General features: G+C 37.7%; 1 protein-coding gene across 3 annotated transcripts in view; it reads left to right on the top strand.

Annotated features, from left to right (window-relative positions):
- Positions 1–19,279, top strand: part of PPARG (peroxisome proliferator activated receptor gamma) — a 54,160-nt gene that overhangs the window by 14,497 nt on the left and 20,384 nt on the right. For all 3 annotated transcript variants that reach the window (XM_027703146.1, XM_027703147.1, XM_027703145.1), the window contains one exon: positions 17,677–17,904. In XM_027703146.1, coding sequence (XP_027558947.1) covers positions 17,685–17,904 — 220 coding nt within the window. In that variant the 5' untranslated portion in view covers positions 17,677–17,684. The remainder of the gene's footprint in view (positions 1–17,676; positions 17,905–19,279) is intronic.

The following is a 19,279-nucleotide window of genomic DNA, read 5'->3' as shown; positions in this document are numbered from 1 at the left end:
GTGGCACCATTGTACAGATGTTATATGCACAATGCCTATCCAAACTACCAAGTCAGCAGACTACTTATAGGAAAAGTTTAACAAAAAGTAATTAGTTTTATTTCATCATCAGTTCCTTTTCTTCTTTTGGTATCTGTAGTTGAGCAGAAATGTCATTGCAAACGCTTATGAGTAAGAATCTTACGCCGAATATCCAAAATATTTAATTCCTTTCAATGATCTAATTTATTGACCTACTGATTTTACTTTTAGTGAGAAAATTGTTCTCTCCTACATAAAAACTTATTAACGGCTGTTAGTTTTTACCATCTTGACCATTTGGATATTTTAAAATATAAGCAACATCATTCAGCTTTTACTTATTTAACTAATTATCTTTGGGGGCTTCATTGACATAGACTTAGTCATAAAGATTAAGAAGTGTTGGAATATCCCCATCTTAAACTATTAAAAGTGTCTACTATACTTAAGTATGTAAACACTGTGATTGGAAGGTGGTAATCACCCCATGTCACAAAGATGGAGAATAGTTTAGAGCAAGAGGCTTCTTTAGCTGCTCTGAATCAGCCTCAGGAGGAACCTCTCTCACTGCCCACCAAGGAACCTGAGATATTATCCTTGTTAGCCGTTCCCAATACCTGCCAGATAGGAAAATTCTGAGAACCAATTTTTCAACCTCCTGCTTTTAAATCAACTTCCTGAGATCCTAGGAAAAATTACTCTAATATAACAAGCACGGAAATGCAGACGTGTGTGAATTTGAGAGAGCAGGTCTGTGTTGTGGAGCAGAAAGGAGTGCTGGAGGTGGTAATTGCTCTCTCAAAAGAATAGGACTCTATTCCAGAAAGAAGCCCTTGTCTCACAGCCAGTGCTACCCTGATGCTCTGAACGCAGGGAGTCCACGGACCTTAAAATTCCCCAAAGCTGACTCTCAGATGATGTTGAAAAAAGAAAAGGTGAAAGTTTCAGGGAAATACCTTGGTTATGTTCCTGGGGTTTTTTTAGTTAATATACCACGTGCCTTTCCTCTCAACCTCTAGGAATGCCTTGGATGTCTGTCAAGACCACAAAGTTGTCCATACTGTAGAAATGTATGAAAGTTGTCTCTAAACAGAGTTGCCATTTCTCTTTTCCTTATCTGTGAAGGAAACACAGCAACTCCCACTGGGGAAATTTCATCTTAACTTGGTCTTAAAATAAAAAATCAAGGGAAAGGTCATATCCTAATAAGCTGTGCAAATCTAAATTCCCAGGGAGCTTCAAAATGACATTGTATGACTAGGGCATTAACAATTTTCCAACAATGTATTTTTGAACTGCTTACAATAGTGGTTTTAACTTGCGGGGGCAAATAGTAAAAGAAAGATACAACTGGCAAGATCCAAGACACCGCTGAGTGCTGTGATTCACAGCACCCATTGATAATCCCCGGGCTTTGTATCTGACAAACATCACGGAGTGGGCAACTTTTCTGCTTTCATTGAGATGGAAATCTTGGGAGGAAGCTATTTATTGCTCAGTTTATGTATTGTTGTGATCTCAGTATCAACAGTTTGTACTTTTCCCCTAACCTAGGATTATAAAGCAGTGCTTTCCTACTTAGTGTGATCTGTATGTTTGTCTTGGTAGAGATTTTGAGTTTGTTATGTTCATATTGACCAAGAGGTCCAACATTCCTGTTCAAAATACATGCTGCCATTGTGTCCTGCAAAAGATAAATTAAATAAACTGATTCAAATTTTACAGTCATTTTAAAGGAGACAGTGTTTGTCCCCAAATTATCTTGTCTGACTCAGTGACCATATACATGCGGAGCTGTAAAAAATATTCCATACTTCCAAAATAAACTAAGTCCAGTACCAGTTTACATCTGAAACAGTTTAGGAATTAGAGTTAGACCACTGTCTAATTGTATTAGTTTTACACAGCATTCCATACAGGTTTTACCAGCCCACCCTTTGCATTGGGAAGGTGTGGCATGAGATTAACACTGTCTTCTTGGAGCCCAGTGAATACCAGATTCTGCTTTTGCAAATAGTTTGGTGTTTAACCTGTTTTGTGAAGCTCTAGTGATAGTAGAAAGTGATGGTGAGAGATCCAAACCAGGCTCTAAATCCGCAGTCTCTGCTGGTTTAGATGGGTGGAATGGAATCAGATTATAGTTGTGCTTAGTTTCATCCTTATCATATCCCTTTACACCAAGTGTATCACTGGTGGTGATGGATCACCTAAACTGCTGCAGACTTCTTTGTTAGTTTGTCCCGAGTGTGGTGATAAACATTAAAACAGATGTTCACACCTTTGTTCTGCAAAGCACAGGAACCACAGGCTGTGGAAAACGATCGACTGCTGAAGACCCCTCCTGATCTTTTGGATTAGAGGTGATTCAAAAGGTTTCAGTGGGAGTTTTCTCATAATAAGTGTCTTATCCTGACATTCAACACTACATTACACTGGATGTAATTCAGATGTCCCTTTAGAATATTTTTTTAATCATAATCTCAATAGTATTTTAATATGGTTCTTTTTAAATATAACTGAATCTTTGAAGAGATTGACCATCTTGCGATCTTGCTTCAAAATCACCATATAGAAATTTGCAACTGTTGATACTTGTTTAGAAATTAAAAAAAAATTAGAACAGTAAAAAGTGCCAGTAGCTCATCCTCAGTACATACCAGAGCGACATGTTCAGTCGTTCACACGCCTGCTTGAGGGGTTACAAAAAGTCAGAGCAATGACTTTCAGTTCCTCACACTAAACTTGCTTGCCTAGAAAAGGAATCTCCTTAAAAGAACAATGGGGTATGATAACAATAATTTATTGCAAGGTTAACTGTTGGTATTTATCTTCCAATGGAAGGTAAATAGCTGATTTAAAAAGAAACCAATCAAGTTATCAAGTATCCCAGAGTATTGCAGTGTATGATTTGTGGTTTGTATGTGAAAATGACACATGTATTTAGATCAAAGAAACATAGTTACACATAATTATTCAAAATAACACTTTTCAGAAAGTTAATTAATATGGTTTTCAGTATAATATCTTATTCCATTAATGTTCTAGAAAAAATACAAGAAGTTACATAATTATATAATATATTATATATATTATATATATAATATATTATAAATAATGTATTATAAATATAAGTATTTAACTGTACATTTTTGTCTTGAATTGTGGTGTATTCCTCTATTTATTACAACAGGAAACTGAAAGGTTTGCTGTTAGCTGTCCTCTTAGACTACTTGCAGAAGAAGTTCTTACAGTATTTTAAATATAGAAAAAAACAAGACGATGACAAGAACACATGACAGAGAAGGGAACTGAAATTTTCTCAGTCTCTTTCTTCCCTTCTTTTTAAGGCTGTTAAAATTTAACATAGCTGCTTTGCTTGTCCCACTATTGTTAATGTTGCATAACCCTATAATTATTAATCTTACTGAAACAGTGTTAGAACTTGATTATACACTTTTCTCCTCAATTGGAAGCAGAAAATTCTGTCAAAGACAGAAATGGAATGGCAGTTCAGATTTTTAAAGAAAGCAGGCAAGTTTACATGAACTGGGATCTCAAATCCCAAATCCAGTGGAGCAGAGGTGACTGGGGCACACCGAGATTTTCTAGCTTAGAGCTGATAGACACTCCACACTCTCCACAGTACTTGTGTGCTAAATACAAAGTGCAATCAGAGTCTTTACTGATTTAGTAAAGCATTGGTAGATTCTTTTCAGCTGGAAACACATTTACAAAAATGGCTGCTGAGGATTAGGTGTTAAAAACAGCAGAATTATGAAATTATACACAAATAACTTTCTCCTAACAGTAAATTGTTCTTAGCTGTGGATGCTCCACTTTCTGCTTGTGTCCTAAAATGATGTCATTTTAATTCTCAAACATTTCTTGTCAAAAATAACAATACCAGTTTCCATCTTCCTTTACCAGAATGCTCTGGACAGTTTTACATCACTGGGAGCTCAAACTTCTGCTGCCTTGGGCTGTCCCTGTGTGTGACAAGGGTGACACATTCTGTGCGTGGGCACTCTGGGCCGGAGGTCACCAACACTACAAACTGCAGAATAACGTCAAACACAACTTTTGAAAGGTTTAGTTTATTGCAGAGGCAAAGAACAGTGGCAAAAGCCATGGGATGCTACAGGGGTGCAGTGTATTGCCAGACATGCAATTTTGCTTATATACAAACATATCCTGCTTTTTGGAGGAATGACATTTACAGGACTGCTGTACAGTTCCATGAAGGAACAAGTGACCTATGGGAAATAATTTTCCACACCTTAGTAGCTCAAAATGTTTATTTCTTCATGGGGAAAGCAAGACAATTTCAATTGATGAATTGGAAAAACTTGTACTTCAAAAGAGAAAGGTTGACAAAAGTAGGGCCAAGTCAAAGCAGATATATTCTTAGGATATTAATAACACAGAGGAAGAATAACCCATTGGAAAGTAAGATCAAAGAAATTTCTTCCTTTTAGTTTTCAGGCACCTCGTAAAATCCAAACCTTGCCATGTCATTTATTAGCAAATACAGTAGGTTTGTATCCCAGTAACAAGGTCAGGACTTTGGAGAAATTTACATTGCTGTATCATTATGCAGGTTATATTTAAGTTATTTTTGAAAAGCATTAGTGATTTTGAAATTAAATAGAAGATGAAATCGTGTTTTTTTCCCCACAAATATTTTGTGTATTTTTGCTCATAAAAGGGCTGTAGGGAATATGTTCATCTTTTCATTCAGGTTCAGACAACACTTGCCCATTGTGTTTTTAGTAAGTTACTTCTGTGTTTTTAAGGGAATGGCATCTTGTGTTTGGGGGGTTTTTCCCTTGAAAATTACATTTGGAAAAGAATTAACTATCTCCATCAAATTCTGTGCTGCTCCCAAAGACTTTTGTCAGATTCTCAGTAAAATAGGGGGGACCTTTTCTCAGAAAACTGTTAGGGGTGGGTTCAATAACCTTGTGTAAGAGCTGAGCGTGTGCCCTTCTCAATTATCAGATACCGTTGTGCTGATAATCCTTTATCGGGTGCTTGTATTGGGGTATTTTCTTTCCCAGTGGTAGAGGGAGTTTTGCTTATTAGTATGAGATGGTAGGAATGACATAATTCAAAATAGTTTGATTGGTCTGACGTATAAACTGACATCCAGGCCTACTTAGAGTTGGTTAGGGAAGCTGTTAGCCCATAAACTTGCTATTTTAACCCATTTCATTTAGTTTAGAACACAAGATAATGCAGTTCTCTTCTAGGGCTGTCTGGTATCATTTATTGCACAGTAACTCAGATCCTGGGTGCTGCATCTCAGGCTGTTTTGGGGGTTTTCTTCCCTTTGTTCACTACTTCCTATAGTTTTAAGCACCAGCCTGCAAGAAGTTTTTCTGAAGTGTGTGAACTAGAAAAATCCTGATGAAATTCCTGTATTTTTTTTTGAAAGTAAGAAATACAATAACACCAAAGGAGATGTGTTGGTGCTGACTTAATGCTGAGTTTTTGTAGTTGATGCTTTAGTATTCTTTTTCTCAGGTTGCTATTATTTAGTCATACACAGACTTTAAAATTAATATCTTATATCTAGCTCTTTCAGAGATTTTCATCAGAAAGTTTGCGCTAATTTTCCTTCTGGAATGAAACACTGAGCACAATGTTATATTGGATTGTGTTTTATACTGACCCCAATAAAACAAGAACAGGGAAGATTCTCCTGATGCTTGTAGCCCAGTAGAAGATTCAGAAGTGAAACTGTTCAAGCTACTTAAATTTAGAGCACAATTCAACCATAATTTGCTGGTGTTCATTAAATACTTCTCACAGGGTTGCAATTGCAGTCACAAAAGCAAGCTCACCCTGCTTGTGCCCTGAATCCACACTCCCTGTGGAGGCAGCCTGAAGTCACCTTCACAGGAGAGTTTTAAAGCTACATGGAAAAATTAATATTTCGAGAGAGGGAGTACATGAGATGCAAAGAACACTGATCTAAACATGTGATAAGTATCCAGCACTATTGAGAACAACAATTATCGAATCACATGTGAAAACATGTCAACATGGTTTAGCTGGGAGTTTTTTGGAGGGTCAAAAGTGCAGCAGTCAGATGACAAGAGATTGCTCTGGTGCTGCAAAGTGGCTGAGCAGGTTGTGTGCTTTGCAGTTCATACAGCTGAGAAGGTTAATTTTTTTTGCTCATTTAAAAGATGAAAGATACATTTGTGCAACAGATGAGAGGTGTACAAAAGTTCACGTGTCTTTATTATTAAATGATTTAGCTGAGTACTCTTACTGTAGGCGGGCAGAAAGCTGCTGTTACATAGAATCAAATTGGGATATTCCTTTTTTTCTTGCCTGGTGTTTATCTTGCCAGAGCGATGGCAACAATTGCAATGGAGTAAAGAGTAGCATCCTTCAGCTCTGCATTGGGCAGCACTGGGGTGCCCTCTGAGCTTAGAAAGGTCTGGTAGAAGAATTTTAGCAGCTAATGAAAATACCCTTCAATAAATAAAAATTCAAATAATTTATTAAAATTTAATTTTTAAAAAACTGCATTCCCCACAAAATCCAAACATATTTTTGTTCTGATTAATTCAGGGGGCATTTAAAAGGGAAAAATGCTCAATGATAAATCCTCTTAGGTGCTATTTGTCTGCTTTCTTGAGCTTTGATGTGTTCAAATTGTCTTGACATCACGGAGTTTAGTGACTGTACACACAGATAGAGTATTGTCTTGTACTTGGCATGTATCAGAAATGACACCTAGTTCTATATAGGGAAGTGTATTTATTGTTAAACTGAGATATTCTCTGTATTTAATGCAGAAATTGTGCTAAACGTGTTTATGTTAATGAATGAATTTTGCAACATGGTGCTTTTTAACTTTTACAACTTGGTGATTGTCCAAGAGATTAAAATATTTTGCCAAAAAATAGCACTCACTCAAATCATGTGGGCCGTGCATATAGTCTTACCTCATCCAAACACATTTTACATTTTTAGTATTTTGAAGACAACAGCTTTGGGATTGAAAACGACTCATCCCGATATGAGAGAAGCATTTTTATGGATAATTTTTTTCAATGTGTTTGACTGCCAGGAAAAACTTTAAAAGTGGGATTTAATTCAAGGAATGAGTTTAAACTCATGTGGCATTTTTTCCTCCTCCTCCTCTTCCTGTGGGAGTATTCAGTATTCTGCCATGGCAGGGAACTGCCTTTAGGATATTAAAGAGTATATTTTACCCTATTACAGTTGTGTGCCTTATTAGCTCATCTCTTGGAAACTATGCTGAAGTTTACTGTCTTGTGAACATTAAAAAGCACTGACATGACAGAGTCTGAGGAGAGGAAAAAATCCCAGGCTTTTTACCAAGAGTATTCTGCATCCGTAAATTCTCTTCTACTGCAAAGTAGATTGAGAAAGCTTAATGTGGTTATTTAAGTATTAATGTTATAAAAATTCTTCAGTGTTAGCATAAGATTTATTGCACCTACAATGTTTTAGAAGAAAGATATTAACTGGATATTGTGCACATAACATACATTTGCTATTAAAGTTATTAACATTTCAAAAAGAATTACGAACTTGGTGTTCAGATCTGAATTTCATAAGGGAGTACAACTGTTCTAAAGTTTCTTGTTAAATTGGCACCTTAGTTGATAATTATTGGCTAGGCACCATTTTCAAAGAATGGAGTCTATTATTAGTATATTAAAATACTTTAAGAGACATGGTGATAATGACCTAATGAAACCAGATAAGCAGTGGAGCACAAGATTGTCTAGTAAATAGTTGCAGTGCTTACACATCTCTTGTGTATGTTTTGCCATGTTACTGCTGAAATTTTGATAATCTCACAAGGGCTTATGAAGCCACAGAATAACTGGCAAATGTTGGTAAAATGCATCATGTGTGAGCACAGCATAAACTTATTAAACAGCTTTTCTGCTGTCCCCCAATCCTGAGCAGGCTCAGCCAGTGCTGGTCCCTGCTGGAACACATGGCAGGGCCTGGCTGCACAGTGCCACTGCTGCTCCAGGCCAGCTGGGGCTCTAGGGTGGGAACTCTGGGCACAGTGCTGAGTGAGAAGCAGGCATTTTACACAGGGCAGATGGCATTTTATGAGAACCTAATTTCTTATGGATCTCTACTGCAACATACATTGATTTATTTGTGTGTATGCATGTGTAAGATATGTAATTTAATCATACTTACATATCTTCCTTAGCCAGGAATTGAGTTTTTAAAAATGCTTCACTTCAAGCAAGTGTTTAAATACCATTAGCACTAATGCACCATTCAAAATAAAGCATATAAATGAGTGTTTTGCTTAACTGTGGCCTAACCACTGAATTTCTATTGAAGCTGTAAAACTTTCTGTTGACTTCAGAGAGAGTTTGACTTCTGAAAGCACAGTCACAAGTTATGCATAGGTCTGCATATGAAACTTCTGAATAGGTAATTTGCTCTTACAATACTTTTAATGGCAAATAGGACACTTTTGAATGATATGAATTTCCTGTAATGGGTACAACTTTTGCTAGACCCCAGCAACACAAAGTCTGCCCGCTATAGTAAATGCCAGTTATTAAAGGTATGTTGAGCCCTAGGGCCAAGCACAGTCCTGACAATGGTAGCACTCTTGTCAACTGAATTGTGTTGTGCTGTGGTAGTTGATAAAGCTTTGCTATCTTGTGTCCCACACAGCATTTTTGATCTATTTTAAAATCAATTACTTCCTTCAGTGTTCAGAGGCACCTCCACGCCAAGAGCAGCCTTCCCCTCAGCTGTCCTGCTCTGCCAAAGGGGGCAAAGGGCTCTCCCAAGAACCCAGCTCCTGCTGATTACAAAATGCCCCGTGATTCATTGCCTATCTATCAGGATCCTATTTTAAATCACAATGATTCATAGAGAGCAACGCCTACATTTTATATAATGAGCTTGTTTTACAATACTGCCAGCGCCAGTTGGAGATGTGCTCTTTGGTTCTGCTTTCCTCAAATCCCTCAAGCCCAACATGAGCCAGGTTTAAGTTCTACTAAGGCAAGTAGGCATGCAGTAAATACCGATATATGGTCTTTGCCCACTAGAATTCTGGAGAGGTTTATTCTGATTTTAAGCTACCAGTCAGATGATACCTTATTTTTCAGATTTTTATGCTTCTCGAGGTGATTTTTTTTGTTCAAAGAAGTGAAATGACAATCATTTCTATTTCAAAGAGTGGGAGATATTTTTAAGACATTTTTTAGCAAAAAGCATTAGAAGGTCTCTCATCAGGATTAATTTCATTTTTAGTCCACGGTGCCTCACAAAGCCTGATTGCAGCTCCCTGTAACTAGGAAAGTGCAGCTTTTCTGCTCAGGTATTTCTAAGAACAATTTGAGGATCCTTTCCCACAAACTTTGAATCTGACTTAACAGAGCAGAACTGATCTCCTCAGCTCCACATGCTGCCAGTCCTGTGCCAGTAGTAGAACACTTTTAATTCCATAGTAGTCAGGCTTTTACCACAGGAAGCCCAACACAGTGTCAGTTCCAGGATTTTGTAGTTATGCTTTCCATGATTTTGAAGTGCTGTTCCTCTTAAATCTGAGCCATCTTTCTATGAACTTTCCAGTTATATAAATCAGTGTTTCTTATAGAGAAATTTTCCATTATCCAATAGTCTCAATTCCTGTTTAAGCTATCTGAGCACAGCCTTGCAATCAGTTCTTTTATATCCTGAAATAAGTTGAAGTTTCATCGATATCTATCCAGTATCAGAATGCAACAAACCCTACATTAACTACTTGAAATAGGATGGTAGAATTTGTAGCATATTTGGGTAGCCCGTGGCATTTTTGAGCTTGTCTCTCATTTACATTTATATTTGCAATGGTTTATGTTGCTGTAAGGGTATAAAATGCTGCTATTTCAAATAAGAATCCAGGCCACTTCCCATTTTGTGTGATTTACATAGGCGTAATATAGAAAATATATTTAAAATTAAACAGCTCTAGTATTCCCTGAATGGGCTTTTTTCCCCCTGTTTCTATTAACAGCTACCTCTTAAACATTGTAGTAAATTTTATGGCCTGTGTTTTTAATGAACACAGCCTGTAGTTATAATTCAGTTATAGTGATAAAATACCTTTCCCACTGATTTATGAGTTGGTTTTTTTTTGCCTTTTCAAGTGTTTGGATTTATACAGTTTCTGCTGATGTTTTACTGTGCAGCCTTGCTGACAGGATGAATGGGTTGAGTCCTCCCTTGTTTTTTATTTGGCTTCCTGAAGGCTGTGGGTGTCGCTGGTCTCTGCAGCCCCTGCACAGTGCCCTGCCCGCATCCTCAGCCATGCAGCCTTCAACACTCCCCGGGACTGTGGAGACGAACAGAGATGTGCATCCTCTGGGGGTGTTTCAAGCTGTTTCTGGGAGTACTTGGTTTGTTGTGACCCCTTGAACGTTGCACTTGCTGCTTCTCTTTCTGCTCTCAGAATCTGGGCCCTGTGCTGGTTCTGCAGGTTGGTACAGTGGATGGAAAAGGAGACTTTCTTAAGCTCATCCCCCTCCTACTCGGTGATTAACCCCTGGGGTGTGCCCTTGGCTGCACCCTGGCACAGCCCTGCTCCTCCTCTGCTTACAGAGCTGAGCAACCCTCCTGGGCTAGAAGCACTGAGCTGGTTTATATGGAACGTTTATTCCCTTTCTGTCAAAAGTGTGTTCTCTATGCGGCATCTTTTGGGTATTTTCAGGTGTCTTTCCTAGAGGAAATGTTGATTTTTGGGCCACTTTTTGGTGGCTTGAGGGTTGGACCTGAGGAACAGAGGAGAAAATGTCATGTATTATCTTGATGTGCTTGGAGTGAGCAGTGCTTTTAACACCATCTCTGCTAAAAGGTGACATTATCAGTCTTAGTGAACTTAGTGAACTTACTTCTTCACTAAGTCACTTACGGAGCTGATTTTGACCCTCAACATTTGCTAGAGACATTTTCTTTGTTTTTACAGGTAAATTATAGGCAGAGAGCTTTAGTTTAGAGTTCTCTGATTGAAACAAATCCAGAGAAGTTTGGTTCTTTTGTTCTGCAGTGAGCTCAGTTTTAATTCCTGTAAATATTTTTGATAAATTCGTGCTTGAAAAGCAAAGTAGAAGGTCTAATGAGACAGTGGTACCCACAGGAGAGTGAATGAGAAGTGCTCTTCTTCCTGCCACGACACACAGTCCTGGGCTGGGAGCGCTGAAAGGCAACACTGAGGGTTTAAACCCACTTGAATTTACAATACAAACAATTGTCATTACTTACTCTATCAGTTGTCTAAGTAATCCCGGGCCCTTTTCCCACTTTCATAGTGATTTCTACTGTGTCATTTGCTTGGAAAATGACTGATTTGCATAATTATTTAAGTCCTACAAATATACTGCTGTTCAGTGTGTTTGTTCATAATCACATAATTGAAATAATTTCTGCCCTGATTTGTAAAAATGCTTTAAATATATGCGTGGAGAGAAAGAAAAAAATTCTTTATATTTCTGCTTCTTTCATAACAATAAAAATTCTGTAATGGATTTTTGGAGCAAGTCTTTATAGGTCTTTTGCTCTTACTTTGTTTTTGCTGCTGCAGTTGGAAGCATTCTGATTTTGTCAAACACAGAATTGTGGGTATCAGCCAACAAGGCTCTTTTTATGTACTTTTTTTGCTTGTTTGTTTGTTTAGGAACATCACTGATTGTGTCAGTGGAGTTCTTGGAAAGAGGGCTTTTCTTAGTTATTCTGTGCTCCCTCTGCTGACTCTGCAGCAACAGGACACAGAGAGGTGCAGGTCCTGCCACGGGGAGTGGGGGAATATTTAGGAACCTGCAGGCCAGGAATGTATTAAACGACTATGGGCAAGAGCTTTGAGTTATTGTTTGAAATACAAAAAAGATTCACACACTTCGATTTATCCAAAACAAAATCACCTTTTTTTCATGCAAATGTGATCGATTAGACAAAGTCCATTATAATGACAAATACTGTGAACGAAAAAGATATATTTCATTATTGAAGGAAGTATCTCCTAAAGATTGAAAGGTTCCTCATACTCGGGCATAATCAGGAATATTAAAAATATTTGGATTAATACGACCCCTGCTGAAGAGTGATGTTTTAATGATAACACAGAGAATGGGAAGGGATGGGGGGGAAGATATTATTATTTCTTTGGACACTTAGAGAACTGAGAGAAAAGTCTAAATAGTTCCCTTTTAATTTTCTCTAGGAAAAAGTAAATGCAGTGAGATGGTGCAATTTTCTCTAAATAGTCCCAAGTTCAATGAGTAGGACCAGGTGATACCATTTTCCCAGGTATTACTGGAATTGCTGACCAGCTCCACCTCCCAGAGACATCAGTGAATCACCAGACCCTCTGCCTCACATTTAGGACCTGAAAACAGCAGTGATAAAAATGTTGGCTTCAGCTACTTGCCAGTTGCCACACAGAATTTCTGTGTCAGAGGCAAGGAAAGAACTGAGTTTTTAGAAGGGGAATGCAATTGTGTTATCACAGGACCGTCCGTTCTCATAGTCCTTCTGCAGTGTTCTCATCTAGAATATCAAGGGAGGTCTTTAAGTCAGTGGGTGTGGTGCCATCACTTAGGGTAGATGTGTTTTTGCAAGGCACACATAAAGCATTTTATTGCTCCTCTTAATAGATAAATTGAATATACAGGGATATCAAGCTGCCCCTTCACTATCTCTAAATTTTTATTAAAAGCCAGGACTGATTGTGTGATCTTAACCAACTTATGTAGGGCATCAGAGTGGTCTGAGCTGGCCTTAATTAATCAGCAAAAGTACCATTAAGTTCTGCAGTACTTGTTTGAGTTTACTTGACAAACTGACACATTTACACATGAGAGGAAATTCAGACTATTCCATTAAATATGTTTTAGTTAAAGAAAAAAAATCAGTATTTACATCACATATATATTTGTCCGTATTTATACCCGTTCGTGCCATATAATTATATCATTGCCTTGAATTTAATAATGGTTCCAACTGAGAGGCTTTATCTATTCAATTTTTTCTTCTGATTTTCTGTAACTCCTATGAGGTTAGGGTGTTCTGGTTGCTTCATTAAATACCTCTAGGGTCATATTTTGGTAGTTTTGTCTGGAAAGAGCGTGTCTAGAATGTAGTGTAACAGGCCTTTCAGGTTAACTGAGCACAGGTAGTGTTTATGGTAAAGAGGAGCTCGTGATCCAAGATGTTTTTCATGCCATGGTAATCTCTTATGTTATACTTTATGTTTTCCTAATGTGAAAAATGCAGCGAATAACTGTCTTAGAAGCTGGAAAGCAACTCAAGTTCAGATTGCTAGGGAATAAAGTGACTTAATGATATGATATTGCTCTAATCAGCACCAGAATAATCAACTGTGAGCTGTCACTGCGGGTCACAGTCAGAACAGACGTGCATCACAGGAGTCCATGTGCCTTCTTTTCCTTCCTTGCACATAACACTCAGCAGTGGCTGCAGGAGTTTCCATGCAGGTGAAGGGAGTTCTCACAACTGGTTTCCTATCTCAGTGTTATCTCAGCAGCATTATCTCTTTTGCTTCTGGTCTTTTTTGAGGATTAAATGGTAAAGCTCTCCATCTGACTTCCTGTGAGTAACGTCTCTGCTGCTGTTCTGTGCAGCCCTTTGCTGGCTCAGAATGATCTTTGCACATGAAAATCATTTAAACCAGATAGAAACTTATTGATCTCTTACCTGGATTCACGGGAGCATATGCGAGTTTTATGAAAGAATTCTGTAGTCTGTTGATTGAACTTACTGTGTTTTTTGGTGTTGTTTTGGCGGTTTTTTTAAAGCCATGAGAAGACAATTAGTTGTTGGTTTCTTTCCAGAGAGAAAGGTTGGCATTTTGGTGGGGGGGGGGGTGGGTGGAAAGACAAAATACACAGCAAAAATCAAGAAAAGCTATATGCAAAATAGGAATATTTGTAAACCAACTATTAAACATAGGAATGCTTTTCACTTTCTGGGTTTCAATAATGAAAGAATAGCACACAAAAGGTTTTCTTTATTCTAGTATTGCTAATATCAGTCTATCTGGAAAGTGAAATTCATTGTTTCTACTGTAATAGCAAATTTTATTAAACTGAGCAAGGTATCCATAATTTGATTAAGTCATAGGTGAAGATTTGAACATAAAAACTGTAATGAAATGATTGGTGTTTTGTACCCAAAACCTGAGCAAACCTGAAAATTCTCATAATTCAGAAATGTTTACGAACAATATTTATTTGGGATTATTGATGCCGAGCTGTTTTGTTGTTTAAAGAAATGCTATAATGTGCAACTTGTTATCCAGAAATAGAGAAAGAAGCACCAAACATCTCTCTTGTGATTAGTTTGGACTTTTATATTCTTACAGTACAGAAACAACTGTACCGACATCTTCAAGATGCCTTTAGCAACCTTGAATTTACTGGCATCTTTAAAAGATTGCTATTAATTGGTATTTCTGTACACCAGTGTTGTTTTATTTCTTTTTAGTCTTTTTATCCAAGCAAATATGTGCATGATGAGGAAGTCAAATTTAGTCCATTTGTTGTCATGAAATATAGTAAGAAAATAATCATTTACCCCCTCCTTGAACAGATATCATAGTAAGGACTAGAAATAGAGTCCTGACAGCTGGAAAAGCACAGAATTTGCTTTATTTGATTTTACTGTAACAGAAGACTTCAGATACTGTTGGGTGTATGTCTAGTGTCATCTCTAGATACCTTTGTGGACATCTCAGATGAAATTATAATATAGGCAACATAAGGATTTTTAAAAACTAAAAGTAGATGTTTTTTGTGGTAGAACGATTTAGCAAGGCCTTTTTAGTTGCCTGAAGCTGAGAAGAACTGATATTACCAGTCATGGGATATTAACCTCTGGAAGGGGTGGAGTTTATAGGCTTTTGACTAAAGACTTGTAAATGGCTGTTGACTCCAGATTTTATTACCTTAAAGCAGAATTAGGAGGAGCACAAAGCAGAATTACTTTGTGACCTGGTGAAGCTGAGAAGTGCAGCCACAATTGCCAGGGTTTCTCTTCAGGGCAATCTCAGCATTTGTATTTCCTCTGCTCTCAGTATGTACAATGCATGTTTGATGTGGACAGACACACAGAAAACAACAATTAATATGGAAAAACCAGCATGCATGAAACACAATCCCTCCTATTCAGGGATTGTTAATGACAGGTTACTTTTTAATTCTTTAGTTTGCTTCTTCTAAAACTTCATACAAATCTAAAACATCACAGATTCCAGGCTAGAAATACTTTTACTATGAAACCACTCTGGTGTTATTGGTAGCCTTTGCTGAAATAATTTAGCTGTGCTGACTGTGAAGCCAGAGGATTCCTGCTGAGGAATTCCTGTGCCCTCAGCTTTTGGGGCCTGTGCCCAGCAAGCCAGACCTCTGGCCTTCCCTGCTTGGCTGAGCCTTTCTGAGCTGTAGTATATCTGCTCACAGGGAATTTCCTGCACACACTGTGTTAGAATGATTTGGGACTTTCATTGAATTAATCACACTGAACATCATCACCTTCTCCAGAACATCCCAGTCATTCCCTGAGTGTGAGGTGAAACACAGCCCAGCCTGACTTGCTGTTCAGCTCCCAGTGCTTGGCAAAGGAGCCTTTGAACTTGAAAAAACAAAGTGCTCAGGCTGTAACTGGGACCGTGCCTGGAGCCATCCTTCTTCTTCACCCCTGAGGCAGCAGAGAGAAAGTGGACATAACCCTTGATGTCACGTGCTTAAAGGAATATAAACCCTTTAAATGTTAGATTATGTATTTATTTTTATATTTATTAAGGATTTGTCTAGTAATTACAAAAATGGGCTCTTAAGGAATCTATTCTATTTTGTTGCTTTGTTTGGAAATCTGTTTAAGGAAGATAGTTCCCAGAGTTGATGACCAGGGACTTGTACTTCGTGCTCACAGAAATGAATATATTTTCTGTGTGGAAGATAATATATAATAAGATAATACATACCGAGGTACTCTGACAACCTATCGTGTACTTTCCCCAGATAATTGTCACTTGTGGTAGGTAGAAATTCTATTCTGTACTTGGAGACAGATCTTGCTTTCATTGTGGATAACATGAGATAATATCCCATCCACGATAACATGAGAACATACAGAACAGGATAACATACAGGATAACATGAGATAACATCCCATGCAGAAGCCTTTGGGAGGGGAAGTGGCTGGGAATACAGGAGCATCTCCTTTGTTCCCACTGCAGTGAGAATTTCTCATCTGAAATTTAAGAATAAGAAAGATCCTTCGCAACCTTTCTTGTCACCGTGCAAGGTACAAGAATTAAAGTGTTGTGCTGGGAGTCCCAAAAGGTGGAAGAACGATGGTGACTCTCCTGAGGAAAGCTGCAGAGAACTGCAGCCACTGCTGGCCATTGCTCCCTGGGCACTCCAGCACGGCTGAGGGGCAGCACAGTCACTCCTTTGCTCACCAGCAGCTCTGTCAAAACTAAGGACGAGCTCCAAATTATGGAGCAGGTCTGATCCATTGCAGTCCTTTTGCAACAGCAGTTTTGGCAGTGGGACAGAGTAGCTTTGATTCAAAGCAGATCAAATTGAAGTTTCTGTTATCTGGAGGTTAAAGGCTACTTTCTTGATTGGGTCTGAAGTCCAAATTAAACAACCAAAGTGACCAAGCTATTTTAGTTCTGTAACATCGATTCTATTTTTAGATTAGAATGTTCTTTTTATAAATCATGGAAAATTAAACACAGACCCGAGTTATAAAATAGTCTTTTGCACTTGCTGTAGGTTACAGACTTTTTAATATTTAAAATAAGTCTAAATCGAGGATTTCGGTCCAGATATCTGTCAGAAGAGAAGCCTTGGAAAAACATTTTATATCTCAATCTAAACTCACTCCATTTGCAGCAGATTTTTGCAGATTGAAACTTTTTATTTGTTTACTACTTTCAAGATTTGTATAAATACATATGGAATTTGAAAAGTCATTAATTGAATTTCCTTGAGCCCTGAGTTTAAGACTGAGATAAAACCTTTGACTAACTTGAATGAGCAAAGATTTCAAGTATTTCTGATATTTGGAGGAAAACCACCACTATTTAATACCAACTACTTTTTTTTTCCTAATATAAAAACACTTAGGATTTTCAGGCACCTGGGAAGAATGATGATTAGAATTTGCAAAACTGAGAAATTAATTGTGAAAGACCTGGCATTCTATTCATGTGCATGCTTTTGAGAGACGCAGTTAAAGTCAGTGTTATCTGTCTATTTAAAAAAATGATTTTTTCCCTACTTATACTGCTTTAATTTCTTTATACCAAAGACAGCCTTTCTGTTCTAAGGCTGAGCCCTGGCTGCCAATGATCTCATTTGCTGTTATGGCATGAGATGTCAGAGCCTTCCTAAGAACCTCAAAGCTGAATTAACTGCCCAGTGCCAGCCATGCAGTGTCATTATACATCTAATGTGTTCTCTGACGACAAGCCAAAGGGTAGATGGGGCCTAAACACTCCCCTAAAACCTACACCTGAGTATGAGTTTGCATCTCAACCCTCTGGACGTCAGACAGTTGGTCCTGAACACATTACAGAGATAATGAACTTCTTTTAAAATGTGTTTGTTTGTTTGTTTTCAGGGATTACAATGGTTGACACAGAAATGCCGTTTTGGCCCATTAATTTTGGAATTAGTCCTGTGGATCTGTCTGCAATGGATGATCACACCCATTCCTTTGACATAAAGCCATTCACCACTGTTGACTTCTCAAGCATTTCTTCCCCACACTATGAAGATGTTCCTCTGGCGAGAGCTGAGCAGTCAAGCATTGATTATAAGTATGATATCAAGCTCCAGGATTGCCAAAGTAAGCTTTTACTTTTTAAAAATATTTTCTTCATGTTCAGTCTGCTTCATTGTCTGGAAGGTAGCAAAGATGTCCACAAGATATCCTTGCAGGGCAGATAGAAAAGACAGAATACCTATGGCAGACCTTCACCCTTCCAGGGCAGCACCTGGAGATTAGGCAAGGTATCATCAAGTATCCAAAATTACATGAAACACATTTTATTAGACACATGAACCCCTCCATTTGTTTCTGAAACGGTCCTTTTCATGTACTTTGTGTGTAAGCTGACCTTTGAAGCTCTATGCACAAGATGCAGAATAAATCTCCTGCCTGTTAAGGAATGCCCCAGCATATACAGCATATTAATTATTAATGTTGCAGCTTTTAAATTCCAAATGGCCTAAGAAACTGATGGGGTAGAAATATTGGCTACATATGAGTCACAGCATTGGTAGAGCTGTTACCAGTGTTCCTGGATTATTAACATACTATGAAACATGCTGCTCTTCCCCCAGGTAAGGTAAAAAACCTGCACTGAACTCTCCTCCAAAGAGAGGAAGGTACCTATTCTTAAGTAAGTTGTTACTGCATTTCTACTCTAAGTAGGAATGTGAGGTTGCTGTGCCTGGAAATTTTTAAAGATCCACTTCTCCTACTTAGATCTGGCATCACTTTTGTTTGCAGTAATCAGTACAGGAACTCTTTCAGGGAATTCTTGCTGGGAAAATTGTGTTTCATTTTGGTTGCACAGTGAAGCAGGTGCTATGTATCTATGAGTACATTTTTTCAGGTAACAATTTGTATTCCTCTTGTTTAATTAGAAATACTCGTAACATTTTAATAACAAGCTAGAAGGTGCAGTAGAGTTCAGGTAGGCACTTTTCTTTTTCTTCCCAGTTTATATAGTAAAGAAAACTTTCTAGTTTATATAGTGTAGCCAGTCTGGAAAAAGAAAAACATTTACCTTGTTGTAATACTATGTCTGTTACATCACTCCTGAGACAAGGCCTGATGGAATGTTCTAGTGTCAAATGTCACAGCTCTCTCCTGTGACCAGTAATGATTGATTTAAAGATATCATAGTTACTTTTTGAGCTTGTTCAATATTATAAATTGTTCTCTTAATTAGAAACTTTCAGAAGAAAAAATGTATCTCTAAAATCAAACAGTGTTCCCCAGGAGAGAGCTAAATTTCTTTAAATATCCAATATTATATTATCCTAGATATATATATATATATATATATGATCCAATTATATATTATTCAATGTATAGGTCTATTAGACACTTAATATTTTTTAGCCTAGAATAAATATTTTAGCTAAATATTTTAGCCCATCTCCCTGCAGTAGTTCTCAACACCTTAAAGGAATACAACCAGATTAGATACTGA

This window comes from Neopelma chrysocephalum, unplaced genomic scaffold, assembly GCF_003984885.1.
Source record: "Neopelma chrysocephalum unplaced genomic scaffold, ASM398488v2 Primary Assembly neopelma1_209, whole genome shotgun sequence".
NCBI lineage: Eukaryota > Metazoa > Chordata > Aves > Passeriformes > Pipridae > Neopelma > Neopelma chrysocephalum.
The sequence above is the reverse complement of the archived record's forward strand: the minus strand, read 5'-3'. Positions and strand labels throughout refer to the sequence as shown.